Source organism: Schistocerca piceifrons, chromosome 6, assembly GCF_021461385.2.
Source record: "Schistocerca piceifrons isolate TAMUIC-IGC-003096 chromosome 6, iqSchPice1.1, whole genome shotgun sequence".
NCBI lineage: Eukaryota > Metazoa > Arthropoda > Insecta > Orthoptera > Acrididae > Schistocerca > Schistocerca piceifrons.
Window position 1 is genome coordinate 79,219,482 of NC_060143.1, and position 16,964 is coordinate 79,236,445.

Consider the following 16,964-nt stretch of genomic DNA (forward strand, 5'->3'; position numbering starts at 1 on the left):
TTCAACGTGACAGCAGTGCAACCCTTCTGCAAATTGCTGCCGATTTCAATGCTGGGTCATCAACAAGTGTTAGCGTGCGAGCCATCTCCCCTGGGCCGGTCAACACCAGCATTGGACTGTTGATGACTGGGAAAATGTTGCCTGGTCGGACGAGTCCAGTTTCAAATTGTATAGAGCGGATGGACGAGTACGGAAATGGAGACAACCTCGTGAATCCGTGGACACTGTATGCCAGCAGGGGACTCTTCAAGCTGGTGGAGGTGTGTGCAGTTGGAGTGATTGGGACCCCAGTTACGTCTACATATGACTCTAACGGGTGACACATACGTAAGCATACTGTCTCATCATCTGCATCCATTCACGTCCATTGCGCATTCCGACGGATTGCGGTAATTCCAGCAGGATAATGCGACACCCCAGACATCCACAATTGCCACAGAGTGGCTCCCAGAACGCTCTTCTGAGCTTAAACACTTCCGATGGCCACCAAACTCCCCACACATGAACATTATTGAGCATATCAGGGATGAGTTGCAGCGTGCTATTCAGAAGAGATATCCACCCCCTCGTACTCTTACGGATTTATGGATAGCCCTGCAGGGTTCATGGTGTCAGTTCCCTCCAGCACTACTTCAGACATTAGTCGAGCCCATGTCACGTCGTGTTGCGGCACTTTTGCGTGTCCGCGGGGGCCCTACACGATATTAGGCTGGTGTACCAGTTTCTTTGGCTCTTCAGTGTATAAATAAATACCCGGGCAACGCCAGTTATTTAGCTAGTCAAGAAATATGTTTTTTAGAATAAGTGATGGAAGTCTGAAGCACAGCTGAAAAGTTCGAGAACTTTAAGAATTCAATATCTACTCTGAGCTCAGCAGCAGTTACGCAAGCTTAAAAACCAAAATTTGGAAGTTTCGTGGAGGTAGCATGTAAAATATGACTAGAGCTTCAAGAGTAACGATACATGATATGTGTTGCCGATCTGTTCCAGACGCTGCAAATAATTTATAACAACACAGACCAAGCAATGTGATGCTGTGTAATAGAGATCACTTTCAAAATATACCTGTTAATGATTCTCCATGAAAGAGATAGTGTAATTAAAACACCGCTTTCAAAATCCCAGCTGGATGGGACCCGGTCGCCGGTCACATGTACACAGTCGTACGACTGTTTTGCTTGTGGTATGAGTGCTTCCAATGTTCTGTTCATGTTAGGAGTTTTCACGGGATGCCATGTGACTTTGGGCGACTGACAGTCGTACGATCCAGCTTCCAATGTGTGCTCACCCAAAAGAGGGCATTCCAAGTGTTAAAGACATGGGCAGCAGTGCGCTCTTTTCTCTATCTGTTTGGTTCTGCGTACAGTTGTAGCCAGCAGCGCCTGCTGGTCGTCTCTCAGTGAGAGTCAAGGTTACCCTGCATTGAAGAATGGTATTTGCCTTCTACGCCGCAAATAGACAACCCGGAGAGTACCTTAAGTCTTCCGTAACTGGTTCATTGATACGAATCCCACCACTAATTGTAAGGAACAGAAGGCAGTTGTTTCTTTCCAAGTGTTGTAATGTTTGCTATAGTATATAAGTAACTAGAAATGCTAGAATATTATAGAGAAACACGGGCAGACCTTCAGAGGCCGACGCTTGTTGGAGGGATCGGAAAACTGACTGTCAACTTATACAGGATGATCCCGTGACGATGTATAGACAAAGGTAAATGTATCAGTGTGAGATAGGGGACCCTAGTCCGGAAACGTATGAGTCGAAAGGTACAAGCAAAAATTTACTCACGTTCCGCCTTAGCCTCGCACAGCTGTCAAACTAAGGGCCCCCAACTTCCGAAACATGATCATGATGGGCAGAACTGCCGCTGAATGCTCCTTAATACCATCAGATCATTTCCCCTGTTGATGGACTAGTAACGCCATACGTAACTTCATATCAGAGATACCGAAATCCCTAAACCTACAGTACAGTAATAATGACTTTAATTTACGTGCAGGAGTTCCACAAGCTGTTACATTTACAGCAGTTGTTTAAAATGGCGTCCTCCAGTGTCAGTACAAGATGGACGATCATACAGAGTTCCGTCGCGCCTGTTTTAGTATCCCCGCTGTCGTTGAACAGTGTCGCAGGCAGTGAGAATTCTTGTCTGAAGATCCTCTTCAGTCTCGACAGGAGTCTCGTACGTATAACTTTTCACATGGCCCACAAGAAGAAATCAAGAGGGTAAACGTGCTGGTCACGAAACAGGATCATTTCTGCCTACCCACTCTTCAGAGAACGTCTGATTCAGGTGTACACGAACCCTCAGTCCAAAGTTAGGTGGGACTACATCATGATGGAACCACACCTACTCTACAATCTTAGTAACAATACTAACGGTACACGTATTCCATTGTCAGAGGTATCAGAATAATTCTAGCTTATAACGTTCGACTCGGTCGTTTCCGGACCAGGGTCTGTTACCTCAAATTGATACACGTACACGATCCCTGAAAGTTTGTACTATCATCATAAATACGAGTAGAATATTGTTGTACGACTGCATGACTGACGAACACTGACTGCAAACAGCCACATCCTTTAAATACCAAGCTAGGATTATGTGTACGGAGCGGCCACACAAAACTAATGCTACGACAGTCAGATGCCAGACACACTGACTGGAAGAATGTTCAGGTAGTGCAGTTCGCTCACGGAGTAGTCAGCCTACAGGACCCTGCCCTCCACTGGTTCCTAAGTGCTGCTTCTCAGTTTGGGATAGCATCGATGAAGGAAATACTGTAGACAAGGTCCAAAGACGGGCAGCGCGTCTCGTCACGGACTCGTTCAGAAAGCACGAGTGCAAAGTAATGCTATAAACTACTGAACAACTTTGTTTATTAATCACCAAAAATACACTATACTTAACGGAGCACAGTTTGTATAGAACTTGTGCATAATACTCAGCTGTCATGTGAATACTGTCTGCACTCACGTTTTAGTAGTTTTTGAGAGTGGCTGGTAACGGGAGAACAAACACTGCGAATTGAAGGCACGACGCCAATAGACTTTGTCAGACTCCAGAGACATCTAGTATTTACAGTTCCAAAGAGAATAGCTATGAACAGCGAAACATTTTAGACTAGGCATTTTGCCACAAATGACCTTGGTGCATAGCACCCATTGCATTTTCTTTCTCTCTTTGTTTCTATCTTCAGACTGAATTGATACATCTCCTTGCGGCTGGAGGGGACGGGGAAAGGGGGTAATGGTTTGAGGTTTGTATCCTCTGCCCTCTCCGTTCGCGACACTGTGTGGGATAGAGTAGGGCGGTTGAGGCATGCTGTACACAGAACAGGCAGAATGTGCGTGTTACTGTCACTATAGGAACACGAATGAATCTACACCAGTAGATGTAGCCATGAATATTATTCTCCTCGTCTTTTTCAGCGTTTAGTGTTTTTTTCCGACGGCAAGATCATTAGGGCTAATACCCTGTCTTTTGTAGGAGCTGTGAAGAAATGGATCGTGATGTTTTTGAAGTTCAAATGGCTCTGAGCACTATGGGACTTAACATCTGAGGTCATCAGTCCCCTAGAACCTAGAACTACTTAAACCTAACTAAACTAAGGACATCACACATATCCATGCCCCAGGCAGGATTCGAACCTGCGGGCGTAGCTGTCGCGCGGTTCCAGACTGAAGCGCCCAGAACAGCTCGGCCACAGCGGCCGGCTCTTGTTAAAATAACGATTGCGGGAAGTTCCTGGAGGAGCTCACAAAAGTAATTTGCAGGGCCGCTTGCTTATATTTGAAAGTTATTTGCTCAGGATTAAGTTGCACAAATGCAGCACCGTGTACCAATTTAAGAAGCCACAGAAGTCTATGTTTCGATTCCGTGGTTGTTTGATTGTGGGAGTAAGGAAACAACAATAACCTTGTGTGGTACCGACAACTTAAAAGCGGACGTAGAAACTGTGGACGGTGAAGAGACGAGCGGCTGCAGTACGGCAGACCGAAGACATTGCGCCATAAAGTATGCAGGTCGAAGACTGAAGATGTGGTTCATGAATTTCCTCATTTTAGCATGACTATTTGCACGATTTTGACGGAAAAGCTTGCATATTGTAAGCTGGATGCCGAAAATCTTATCGACCTACAGTAAAAACCATATAGTGTCAAACGGATGTGAGTTTTTGGATCGTGATGGAAAGAGATGATTTGTTTTCACACTTCTACGCATGATGAGACGTGAATACCCTACATCGACGAAGAATCAAATCAACTTTTAATGAACTGGGGCCATGCAGCTTCGGCAAAACCGACTTACTCGAGTCGATGCATGAGGGCAATCATCTTCTGTATGGAAATTGGTCTTTTTTTTATTTCAAGGAACCTCCTCCTCTCCTCTCCTCTCCTCTCCTCTCCTCCCGCACAGGCCATGAAGGCCCAAAGGTACCGACTGGCCGCCGTGTCATCCTCAGCCCACAGGCGTCACTGGATGCGGATATGGAGGGGCATGTGATCAGCACACCGCTCTCCCAGGCGTATGTCAGTTTCCGAGACCGGAGCCGCTACATCTCAATCAAGTAGCTCGTCAGTACCATCTGAGCTACCGAAGCACGACTCACGCCCGGTACTCACAGCTTTACTTCTGCCAGTATCTCGAGTTCGAGTCTCGGTCGGGCACACAGTTTTAATCTGCCAGGAAGTTTCATATCAGCGCACACTCCGCTGCAGAGTGAAAAATCTCATTCAAGTAGCTCGTCAGTTTGCCTCACAAGGGCTGATTCACCCCGCTTGTCAACAGCGCTAGGCAGACCGGATGGTCACCCATCCAAGTTCTAGCCCAGCCCGACAGCGCTTAACTTCGGTGATCTGACCGGAACCGGTGTTACCACTGCGGCAAGGCCGTTGGCGATTTCACGGAACACAAGACAACAATTACATCTGACACGTACTGCGCAACGCTCACCAAAGAGGGGTGTGCCACCGTTGGACGGCGCTGTATGCTATCGTCCGGTATAGTAACTCCTACACTATAAAGCAAGATCACACATCGCTGCCCGTGGTTGTGCCCGTGTGAGAACCATCAGCCAGCGTTGCCGCTGCAAACTTTTCCCACGAGGAATACAAGAACATCACTGTCAATTGGTTCAATTCCTGAGCAGAGACTGTGCAGATGGCTCGAAGGAGAAAGTATAGAAACGTCTTATCTCTCTCTCTCTCTCTCTCTCTCTCTTTCTCTCTCTCTCTCTCTCTCTCTCTTCGCCCCCCCCCCCTCCCCTTGCCACAGGAACACGTTGGTTGGTCCGGCGAGGCATGGAGATGGAACCTCACTGTCTTACGTCTGCAAAACCACCTCTCGAAGTATACCTGCTTCTGCTGTATAGCACCATTACAGACACATTCTGCACTGTTATGGCGTTGTCCTGATAGTGTCATCGCCCGTGTGTGGCCACGAGAAGAGCAAAAGAGGAGCATGGCCTAATGTAACATCAGCATCCAGGCCATTAAACTGGGAGTGACACCTCGAAGTGGACGCGCCGGTGCTACTGAACCGACCGTAGCCTTGTAAGGTGATCGTGTCGGCACTATCTTAAGCTATTCAGCAAATCTTAAACGAGCACGATCTGACAGTGATGTGAACTCAGTTACTCCGATCACGACCCAAGTGTCAGAGCCACAGCACCATCTAGATAAGTACTGTATATGTGCATAAGTCCTGAGACAGAGGTAGTAGCTCGTTTTTTCAACGCCGATAAGCATTGAACTCTTAGCAACTGAGCATCAGATTTACCTTTGCTGGCTGCGTCATAGACTACTGTAGTTGGAGTCACGAATGATGGCTGTCGAACTTAGGCTTGTTTTGCGCACCTACGTCACGTATGCTCCGACAGCCAAGGAGCCTTCAGTGTGTTCTGAGCAACCTGTTGTGAATTCCGTAGGTAATGCGAGAATTAAACGTGATGGTAGCGAGTTGTTCAGTGAATTTCTTTCCATTTGTTGCGAGTTGTCATCGCTGATTGCGGTGGTTAGTGAAAAATTCTGTAGAAATAAGCGGCAGACATAATTTGCAAGATATTTGCTTTCTTCAAGCGGATAGCACGCGCATGCGCATACCGCAACTGTCGCTTGGAATCTTCAACAATGCAATTCCCGCGACATGCGCGCGAACCGCCATCGCACGTGGATCGGACTATAGTGCAATTACGTAGCCTCAAACAAAGCATTTCACCTAGCTGTCAAAGATCTTAGGCAGGCCTGCTCCAGCGGATGTGTAACAAGAATTCTGTCCGATCACTATCATGTTCTGTGCTGTTTGTAAACTATAATCCGATTAAAATTACTTGATAGTCGGCACTTGAGGCGTTGGAGGTGGTCTCCCGCCCTCTAATCAGAGAGGTCAACGTCACGCCCAAATCCTTCGCCGTTGCCAAGCTGCCACAAGAATCGGTCAGTTGACAACAACAACAACAACAACAACAACACACACACACACACACACACACACACACACACACTACGATGCTAATGACTTATACACGTTTCATAAGCAGCACGAACTAAATACTAATGTCTCCTTCCGCACGACACGTGACTCAGCGTCACATAAACAGTTATCATAATCACAGAGATCAGTTTCGCACGACATTACGTGAAGCCGTATTTTTGAAAGCTGGAATTCGTCATTGCGACTGGCTCATCACAGAGTTAATAACCACGTAACCCAGAGTTGTGGCGTAGCGCAATGGGTAGCGTATATATCTGCAGTGTAGAAAGAAAGTTGTAAGTTCTATCCCAGTCAAACGCAGTAATTTTTTATTTTTTAAAATCTAATCAAGAAACTATGTTTATTATTTCTATTCAGTTAACTGGTTTAAATGTAATTTCTTTTTATTTTTAATACTCTACCACTTGGTTTTCATCATCGTTTAAACTTTTTTATTTGCTCTTATTTTTCTTCCTGCCATTGTTTGTTTGTTTGTTTGTAATCTGCCTCTGCCGCCTATCATCTGCGACCAAGTGCCAATGAGAACTGCTGATCGGTTGGCAACGCGACGGCTCATGTAGCCAGTGTAAGGATAGCTTCAGGTAACTAATGGCAACGAAAAATTACAGTTTATTTTTTAGCGCCAAGCAGAATTTTTTTGTCCTGCGTTTTCTCGCAGAGGTTAACTTTAATCGCCGTGAACATGACGATCGTGATTTTAGTTATGTCACAGATGTTGACCGCTGTTTTCTCGGACACATTGCACATCACGCGGTTGTGGTTAACTTAGGAGAAGAGTTTAAATTCAGAGCTGCAAATCGTCTCGTCTGTCGCAGCTCAGCCACTGTTCTACATCTACATACATACTCCGCAATCCACCATACGGTGCGTGGCGGAGGCTACCTCGTAACACAACTAGTATCTTCTCTCCCTGTTCCACTCCCAAACAGAACGAGCAAAAAATGACTGCCTATATGCCTCTGTACGAGCCCTAATCTCTCTTATCTGTTGTCTTTCCGCGAAATGTGGCGGCGATAAAATTGTACTGCAGTCAGCCTCAAATGCTGGTTCTCTAAATTTCCTCAGTAGCGATTCACGAAAAGAACGCCTCCTTTCCTCTAGAGACTCCCACCCGAGTTCCTGAAACATTTCCGTACCAACCGCGTGATGATCAAACCTACCAGTAACAAATCTAGCAGCCCGCCTCTGAATTTCTTCTATGTCCTCCCTCCCAAACGCTTGAGCTGTACTCAAGAATAGGTCGTACTAGTGTTTAGTAAGCGGTCTCCTTTACAGATGAACCACATCTTCCCAAAATTCTACCAATGAACAGAGGACGACTATCCGCCTTCCCCACAACTGCCATTACATGCTTGTCCCACTTCATATCGCTCTGCAATGTTACGCCCAAATATTTAATCGACGTGACTGTGTCAAGCGCTACACTACTAATGGAGTATTCAAACATTACAGGATTCTTTTTCCTATTCCTCTGCATTAATTTACATTTATCTATATTTAGAGTTAGCTGCCATTCTTTACACCAATCACAAATCCTGTCCAAGTCATCTTGTATCCTCCTACAGTCACTCAACGACGACACCTTCCCGTTCACCACAGCATCATCAGCAAACAGCCGCACATTGCTATCCACCCTATCCAAAAGATCATTTATGTAGATAGAAAACTACAGCTGACCTACCACACTTCCCTGGGGCACTCCAGATGATACCCTCATCTCCGATGGTCTCTTAAAACCAGCTGTCGACAGAGCATCTCGCATTCCTAACATACCTCGCTGCGACCACTTCCAACAACGCTCCGCTTTACACATTGAAGGCATTTATGAAGTAACCCGCCGTGTTTGTGTGTCGCCTATAACCGAGTTGTAGCCGGCAGCCGATGAGACAACACTGTAGCAGCAACGGACGAACGTCATGTATCGAGCAATTTTAATCGGACTATAAATAAATATTTCAAAACTAAGTTTCGGATAAGGCCAAAACAGAAGGTTTACAACTAACGTGTACGTTGCTCTGTCTTTTACTGTATCGAAGAGTCGTCTCATTTTTTTCCCCCTCCATTTGAACACGTTCCTCTTTCATTTTTTTGTCCTCACGTAACTACCACAGCACCTCCTATAATTATATCCGCGTGGAATTTATTTTCTACTCTGCTTTCCACAAACAAATACAATTTGTCTATCGTGCGGTAGCGTTCTCGCTTCCCACGCCCGGGTTCCCGGGTTCGATTCCCGGCGGGGTCAGGGATTTTCTCTGCCTCGTGATGGCTGGGTGTTGTGTGCTGTCCTTAGGTTAGTCAGGTTTAAGTAGTTCTAAGTTCTAGGGGACTGATGACCATAGATGTTAAGTCCCATAGTGCTCAGAGCCATTTGAACCATTTGAACAATTTGTCTATATTATTTCTGATGTAGCCATTTATGTCACACCTACACGCAAGTGTTGGATTGCACACTAAATGTAAGACTCCGTATGAAATGAACGTAATGAGCTATATTCAGATTATCTGGGTAGTCATAACAGACGGCCATTATACCGCTAATATTTCCAAGGTGAAAAACTAAATGAATACATAAATATTACCAGTTCTGAGCCATGGCAGTCAGACATGCAGTTTCAGTGTGAAAATTAAGCTAAAACTGCGAGCAATGGCAGGATGAATGGCGAGAACGGCTAGGAGAGACACTAAAACAAATAAATGGATATATATATATATGTACAGGGTGGTCCATTGATGGTGACCGGGCCAAATATCTCACGAAATAAGCGTCAAACGAAAAAACTACAAAGAACAAAACTTGTCTAGCTTGAAGGGGGAAATCAGATGGCGCTATGGTTGGCCCGCTAGATGGCGCTGCCATAGGTCAAACGGATATCAACTGCGTTTTTTTGTTTTTTTAATAGGAACCCCTATTTTTATTAGATATTCGTGTAGTACGTAAAGAAATATGAATGTTTCAGTTGACCACTAGATAGCGCTGTAATAGTCACAAACATACGCCTCACAATTTTAGACGAACAGTTGGTAACAGGTAGATTTTTTAAATTAAATTACAGAACGTAGGTACGTATGAACATTTCATTTCGGTTGTTCTAATGTGATACATGTACCTTTGTGAACTTATCATTTCTGAGAACGCATGCTGTTACAGCGTGATTACCTGTAAATACCACATTAATGCAATAAATGCTCAATGTGATGTCCGTCAACCTCAATGCATTTGGCAATACGTGTAACAACATTCCTCTCAACAGCGATTAGTTCGCCTTCCGTAATGTTCCACCAGTCATGAAATATCCTATTCAATACCGCTTCAACCGCACCCGAGCTATGTGCCGGACGTCCATCATGTTGGAAGTACATCACCATTCTGTCATTCAGTGAAGCATCTTGTAGTAACATCGGTAGAACATTACGTAGAAAGTCAATATACATTGCACCAATTAAATTGCCGTCGACAAAATGGGGGCCAATTATCCTTCCTCCTATAATGCCACACCATACCGATGTTCCACTTGTCGCAGCTATCGTGGATTTTCCGTTGCCCAATAGTGCATATTATGCCGATTTACGTTACCGCTGTAGGTGAATGACGCTTCGTTGCTAAACAGAACTCGTGCAAAAAATCTGTCATCATCCTGTAATTTCTCTTGTGCCCAGTGGCAGAACTGTACACGACGTTCGAAGTCGTCGTCATGCAATTCCTGGTGCATAGAAATATGGTTCGGGTGCAATCGATGTTGATGTAGGATTCTCAACACCGACGTTTTTGAGATTCCCAATTCTCGCGCAATTTGTCTGCTACTGATGTGCGGATTAGCCGCGACAGCAGCTAAAACACCTACTTGGGCATTATCATTTGTTGCAGGTCGTGGTTGACGTTTGACATGTGGCTGAACACTTCCTGTTTCCTTAAATAACGTAACTATCCGGCGAACGGTCCGGACACTTGAATGATATCGTCCAGGATACTGAGCAGCATACATAGCACACGCCCGTTGGGCATTTTGATCGCAACAGCCATACATCAACACGATGCCGACTTTTTCCTGAATTGGTAAACGGTTCATTTTGACACGGGTGATGTATCACGAAGCAAATACCGTCCGCACTGGCGTAATGTTACGTGATACCACGTTTGTGACTATTACAGCGCCATCTATCACAAAGCGAAAAAAGTGGTCCAACTAAAACACTCATATTTCTTTACGTACTACACGAATATGTAATAAAAAACGGGGTTCCTATTTGAAAAAACAGTTGATATCCGTTTGACCTATGGCAGCGCCATCTAGCGGGCCAACCATAGCGCCATCTGGTTCCCCCCTTCAAGCTAGACGAGTTTCTTACTTTGTAGTTTTTTCGTTTGATGCTTATTTCGTGAGATATTTGGCCCGGTCACTGTCAATGGACCTACCCTGTATATATTGGGGGGGGGGGGGGGGGTAGGAAGAAGAGAGGAGGGTCAAGAGGATTAAGAGCAAGATCAATAGACGAAGAGGAAGAAAAAATAAGGATAATGATGATCATTATGGTAAAGAGTATGGGGGATAAAGAGCATGAGGGAATAAACTCGATGAGAATGGTGATGGTGATGGTGATGGTGATGTCGGCGATGAGGTTGGTAATGTCAGGGAGCAGGGTGATGATGTCTGAGAAGAGGGTAGGATGATGATGATGATAATGATGTTGGAGAGGAGGATGATGATGCTGAGGATGAGAGCGCCGCAGGCCTACCTTGACGTCGATGGCGTCGCCATACTTGACGAGGTTGAAGCAGCCGTTGGGCAGGTGCACCTTGAGCGTGGCCTTGTCCTTGTCCTGCGCGCCGCGGCCGCCGTCGCTGGGGGAGGCGCACCGCGAGTCGCCGCCCGCCGGGTTCATGCCCTCATGCCTGCGGGCACACAGCCAAAACGCAACGCGTCAGCAAAGGCGTGCGCTGGGGCAGGATACGAACAAGCACTCTTAATTAGGCCACGGAAAGACAAACCGAGAGGTAATCATGTACATTCTTTGGAATACCCTCACAAAGCAAGGTTAAATACAAGAGAGAGGTCATCAAACGAAATGGGCTGGTAGAGCTGGCGGCAAGTATTGCTGACCCAACCTCTACAAGACATTCTTAAGACAAACCAACGCCGACCTGGTGCCAGGCTTCCTCTAGCAATGCAAGCATCGAAGCTCGAAGTCAGGGCTTTCGGTAACGAGTGGAACCGAGAACAGAGAATAGAAATACTGCTAAGTCAAAAAACGCGTTACACGATGTTATTTATACTGATTTAGTTTCTGGGTGTTCAGGCATAATTTGATTCCTAAAGGAAGAGAGACACGCAAGTTCCGCAAATTACATACAACAGAAAGTTAGTCAAACTTGCTGCTAATCAGCACGACTCCGTTAACACTAACAGTGAATGACAGGTCTCAATGTAATCGAGGCGTAGAGACGCTATTGACGGATCCGGAAGAAAATATCTCGCGCGTTACGTACATCGGCGGGAGCCCATGAGCCCGTATAACCTCGCGCCGACGCCACCGTGTGTTGGGCAGGTGGCCAAAGGCACCACAACACCACACCTGCCCCCGGAAGACGAGGTACCGCGCCGGCTTCCCACCGCCGCTGGACTGTGCTGTATTATATTACGGCACGCGCCACCCATCGCATAGGGACGGCAACTGCACGTCTCCTCCTCATCCGTGTTTAGACAATTCATGGAGATAAAAATTTGTTTGGCCTAATCGATTCAAATAGGGCACCGACAGGCAGACCGCCACATTGCTTGCAACCCGACTATAGCGCCGGTTGCAGACTTGGTAAAAATTAATAACCAGAATTTCAGACAAAACACTTTTGGAAAAAACGAAAGGAAGAAAAAATAGGGAACACGAAACCAGTTTTTATTGTTTTTGATAGTAAACGTCAGTATCGCAAACATCAGGACGATGGGTGAGTAGTTGTGGCAGCATGGGCATACTGCACTTTCCCATGCGTATGTGTCAAACTATAGACTTGAGATGCATGTTGTGACATGTAGGACAAGGTGAAAAGGCTAAACAGTTGGTTTGAACTCCGCGGTGCTTCAACAGACACAAACACACTGGAGGTAGCATGAACTGAGTTACCCAGCTACACATAAAACGAACAGAATTTGACGAAGATTTCGAACCACATTGCAACTTGGCATTTACAGATATTCTCTCTCTCTCTCTCTCTCTCTCTCTCTCTCTCTCTCACACACACACACACACACACACACACACACACACACACAGAGGTCGTGTGGAACGTATGCGATGTGTGTGTCCAAGGAAAAAGATCAAAAGTAAGTGAGCTACAAAAGACAGTTGCATGAAGAGCCATATTTTAAAAATATGCTTCAAATGGCTTTCAGCACTATGGGACTTACCATCTGAGGTCATCAGTCCCCTAGAACTTAGAACTACTTAAGCCTAACTAACCTAAGGACATCACACACATCCATGCCCGAGGCAGGATTCGAACCTGCGACCGTAGCGGTCGCACGGTTCCAGACTGCAGCGCCTAGAACCGCTCGGCCACTCCGGCCGGCCAGAGCCATATTAGACTCCTGTCCACGCAAGATATTCGTTTGGATGGCTTTGGTTAAATGTATAGAAAACCAGTTTCTACTGAGCATGTATACATAACAACAACATTTTAATGCTATAAATATACGTGTAGTACACTGCACCTAATTGCAGAAGAAAATAGCAATTAGTTGACGAGTAATAATGGTGGTTGTGACATTCATTTTATAGTTGAAGTTGTAAAATACATAAATGTAGTGTGACACCACGGCCTGGTGCAAGTTTTTCAATAGGCGACTCGCGTGTCCTGAAAGCCAACGGCACCCTGGTTTTCCCGTATGTCAGCGGGTTGTTGTTTGGGGGAGGAGACAACGAGGTCATCGGTCTCATCGAATTAGGGAAGGACGGGGAAGGAAGTCGGCCGTGCCCTTTCAAAGGAACCATCCCGGCATTTGCCTGGAGCGATATAGGGAAATCACGGAAAACCTAAATGAGGATGGTCGAACGCGGGATTGAACCGTCGTCCTCCCGAATGCGAGTCCAGTGTGCTAGCCACTGCGGCACCTCGCTCGCTGATGGTCAGCCATCCCAGGACTAGCCAGGCTTCGGCAATCGGCCGTAAACCGGTGGTACCAACGTGAACGTGGAAAAACCGTTGGCTGTTTTAATTGTGATGTTGTCGATACTGATTGTAAATAACGTAAAACCAAGTACATCCCCACCACCACCCTCCACGAGAACGCCGAACTCACCCTTAAATGATCACTGGCGACTTTGTCTTACAGGAAAAGTCTATTCTGCCAGCTGCCTGAAATTATTTACGGAAACTTCATCTGATGGGTGAAACCGTATTTGTAGAAGGATGCTCTCCTTCCACATTCGGTGTCAAAAAGAAGGGGGCTGGAGTTTGCGTCAAGGTCATCAGGAGGCGGAGCGGTTGCTCTGCGTGGCGTGCTCTTGTTAAATAAATCACTCCGGCATTCACTTCCCCCTCCCCTTCCTCAGGAGAGATTCTTAGTTTCATTTCCGCTACGTGGTCGGCAGAAGCAGAAATGGCTTCTGCCCAGCTGCACAGTGTCCAGACTAAAGACACGCCGTCACGCCATCTGTATAACGGAATTGACAGACATACGCTACACACAACCTCACCCTCGCTGCCCAATCCTCCTCCCGCCCACAGTTGGGTCGCGTTGTTACGACAGTAGTGACATTCAGCCAGAAAAGCAAATTCCACTGCCGCGCGGAGCAGCTGCGCGGTCTCAAGCGTCTTGTCACGGCCCGCGCGGCTCCCCCCTTCGGAGGTTCTAGTCCTCCCTCGGGCATGAGTGTGTGTGTTGTCCTTAGCGTAAGTTAGTTGCAGTTAGATTAAGTAGTGCGTAAGGTTAGGGACCGATGACCCCGCAGTTTAGTCCCATAAGACCTTACCACAAATTTCCAAATTCCACTGTTACAATGGACGAAGGTTGCTCACCCGCGTAACGCCACAATTGACACTACACAACACGACACAGCAGTAACGTGCAAACTAGAATCAGCCGTAAACTCGGCGCGTAGCCTCGTGTGGAATGTAGTAGCCATTGTCTGCGGTTGTCAACACAACGCTTGTACCGTTATAAGCGGCCAGTGAGGTGCTTGTCTTGTCGCGTCCAGCCGTCTGTTAATGTAGCCTCGCCTTGATACCGACGTCACATCCAACTTTAGAGATTACGCACAGTAGCAAACGAATCTGAAATTCGTCCCGTGTTCAAAAATAGCGTCAGCGACGAGCCTTCTGATCAAATATTACGTCATCGAAACCTTGCAAGTTAGAAATCTTTCACTGGTAATAGTTGTTAGAAGAGAAAAAAATGTGACACTGGCTGGTTCGTTAAAGTTTCAAGGCCCCGTAAAGTGCGAGGTGATCAGGTAAGGAGCATTACATCACTTGGATGCTGATATAACGAATTGGTCGTGGCATCGTCGGTGGAACCGTTGAGGAACTTTATAGTATATTTTCAGAGCAGCCACGGAAAACATAAACCAGGTTGGCGGGATGCGTAGAGCAAGATGCAGACAGCGTTTCGACCACTGCACTAGCCAGGCGGTTCGGTAGACAGGACTCGCTAACAGCCACAGTTACCCATCGAGAAGTCGCTGGGGATGGAAGACTTCTGAAAGTGACACCAAACGAGTGTGCGCACAGATATAAGTGATCGATGACAGCTGAATGCAAAAAAATATACACAGAATCTTAGGGAAAAAAGGCGTTGACTTGACGCCCGCAAGTCACGAGTAGTACCAACCGCGGAACCTTGGCGCAAAAAGTAAAACTTGCGGAGAGTAATTTGCGGCCGTCATACTGCACATTGATTTTAATGATGCATGTTTCACACAGCAGACAGTAGGTTTGTCCTTTGTGAATGTGGAAACGAGGGGTTGGTGAACCAATTCTGCTTCGGACGCTAAAGCTGTAGCTGACAATCCACTGTTCAGGCGCACTGAGATGTCCTGTCCAGATCTATAGGGTGTAGTTAAATTTCCTTAACAGATTTTGAGGACTGTTAGTGGGGACAAGACGATTTAGCATACGAACTCACTTCCGGAAACGTACCATTTTCCCGCTACACGCAAAGTACCACAACACACGTTGCTGTCCGACTCCTGCTGCTTGTCGTCTTGGTCCACTTGCAAGTACGGCTCGATGTGATGATTACCCACGTCAACACAGATACCCTGTTCCGGTACCCAAGATCACCAATCCCTGGTCCTCTGGCATCCGCCGGCGCCATAACCGGCGACTGCAAGTCTTCCTCTGATGCCAAAGAGGTCTTGTTAATCAAGGGTGGTTGATTGGTTTTGGGGAAGTGAATCAAACAACGAGGTCACTGGTCCAATCGGATTAGGGAATGAAGTTGGCCGTGCCCTTTCAAAGCATTCTCTAACCATCAAGTTGAGTTGATGGTTAGAGTGCTAACACCAAAGTTTTCAGACAGTCCGCGTAACCAGTTACGCTGGCCACTAATGCGATATATATCTAGGGATCGTGTCAACCCCTTCCGCATCAACTACAGCCTGAAGATGGCGCATTGAAGCGCCGAAACTGGTTGCAACAAAATAAATAAAATCTTAAGGACAGCTGTAGGCGTTTTATTTTCTCACATGTATAGAATGTCGCAAAAATACTTTTCGAAACTATGAGGACAGGTTTTTTCACACCAAAGCAACAAAAAAATTCATATAAACATATGCTCGAAAATGCCTGGTATTCAAGTTGTTAATGAAAGTTGGTGTTCAACGGCTTTCCAGATCCACCCCAACAACTTCACTTATCTACGCACCCGTTTGACTCCTTGTATCCTAGGAGAGCCGGCCAGTGTGGCCGAGCGGTTCTAAGCGCTTGAGTCTGGAACTGCGAGACCGCTACGGTCGCAGGTTCGAAGCCTGCCTCGGGCATGGATGTGTGTGATGTCCTTAGGTTAGTTAGGTTTAAGTAGTTCTAAGTTCTAGGGGACCGATGACCTCCGATGTTAAGTCCCATAGTACTCAGAGCCATTTGAAGCATTTGTATCCCAGGACACGTTGTGTTGCCAGATAGACATGTTTACATTCGTCAGTCTTCAGCGTGTCCACTGTGTATCTGTACTACAGATGGTGAGTTAACTGGAAGTGCTCCGTTCAAACATGGCAGGATATTCCCTTCGTGAGCGGGTAGACTCGATTTTTATCTACGGCCGCGCGAATGGTAATTGACACGCGGTTGAGCGGCTGTATGAGACGGCGTTTCCTGACCCGAGACAGCAGACTCATGCAGCCTTTGGTGCTGTGTATCGTTACGGTGCCGCGACAGGATCCACAGCACCACAGACTATTGGCTGAAGAGGACCACGTGTTGCTTGTATGCCTGACCAGGAAGGGCACATTTTACGGGTTGTCGAAGAGGAGCCAA

General features: G+C 46.5%; 1 protein-coding gene and 1 pseudogene across 5 annotated transcripts in view; both read right to left on the bottom strand.

Annotated features, from left to right (window-relative positions):
* Positions 1-16,964, bottom strand: part of LOC124802503 (focal adhesion kinase 1) — a 762,075-nt gene that overhangs the window by 147,631 nt on the left and 597,480 nt on the right. For all 5 annotated transcript variants that reach the window (XM_047263324.1, XM_047263323.1, XM_047263326.1 and 2 more), the window contains one exon: positions 11,234-11,390. In XM_047263324.1, the coding sequence (XP_047119280.1) occupies positions 11,234-11,380 (147 nt within the window). In that variant the 5' untranslated portion in view covers positions 11,381-11,390. The remainder of the gene's footprint in view (positions 1-11,233; positions 11,391-16,964) is intronic.
* On the bottom strand, positions 4,784-4,901 carry LOC124803518 (annotated as a pseudogene).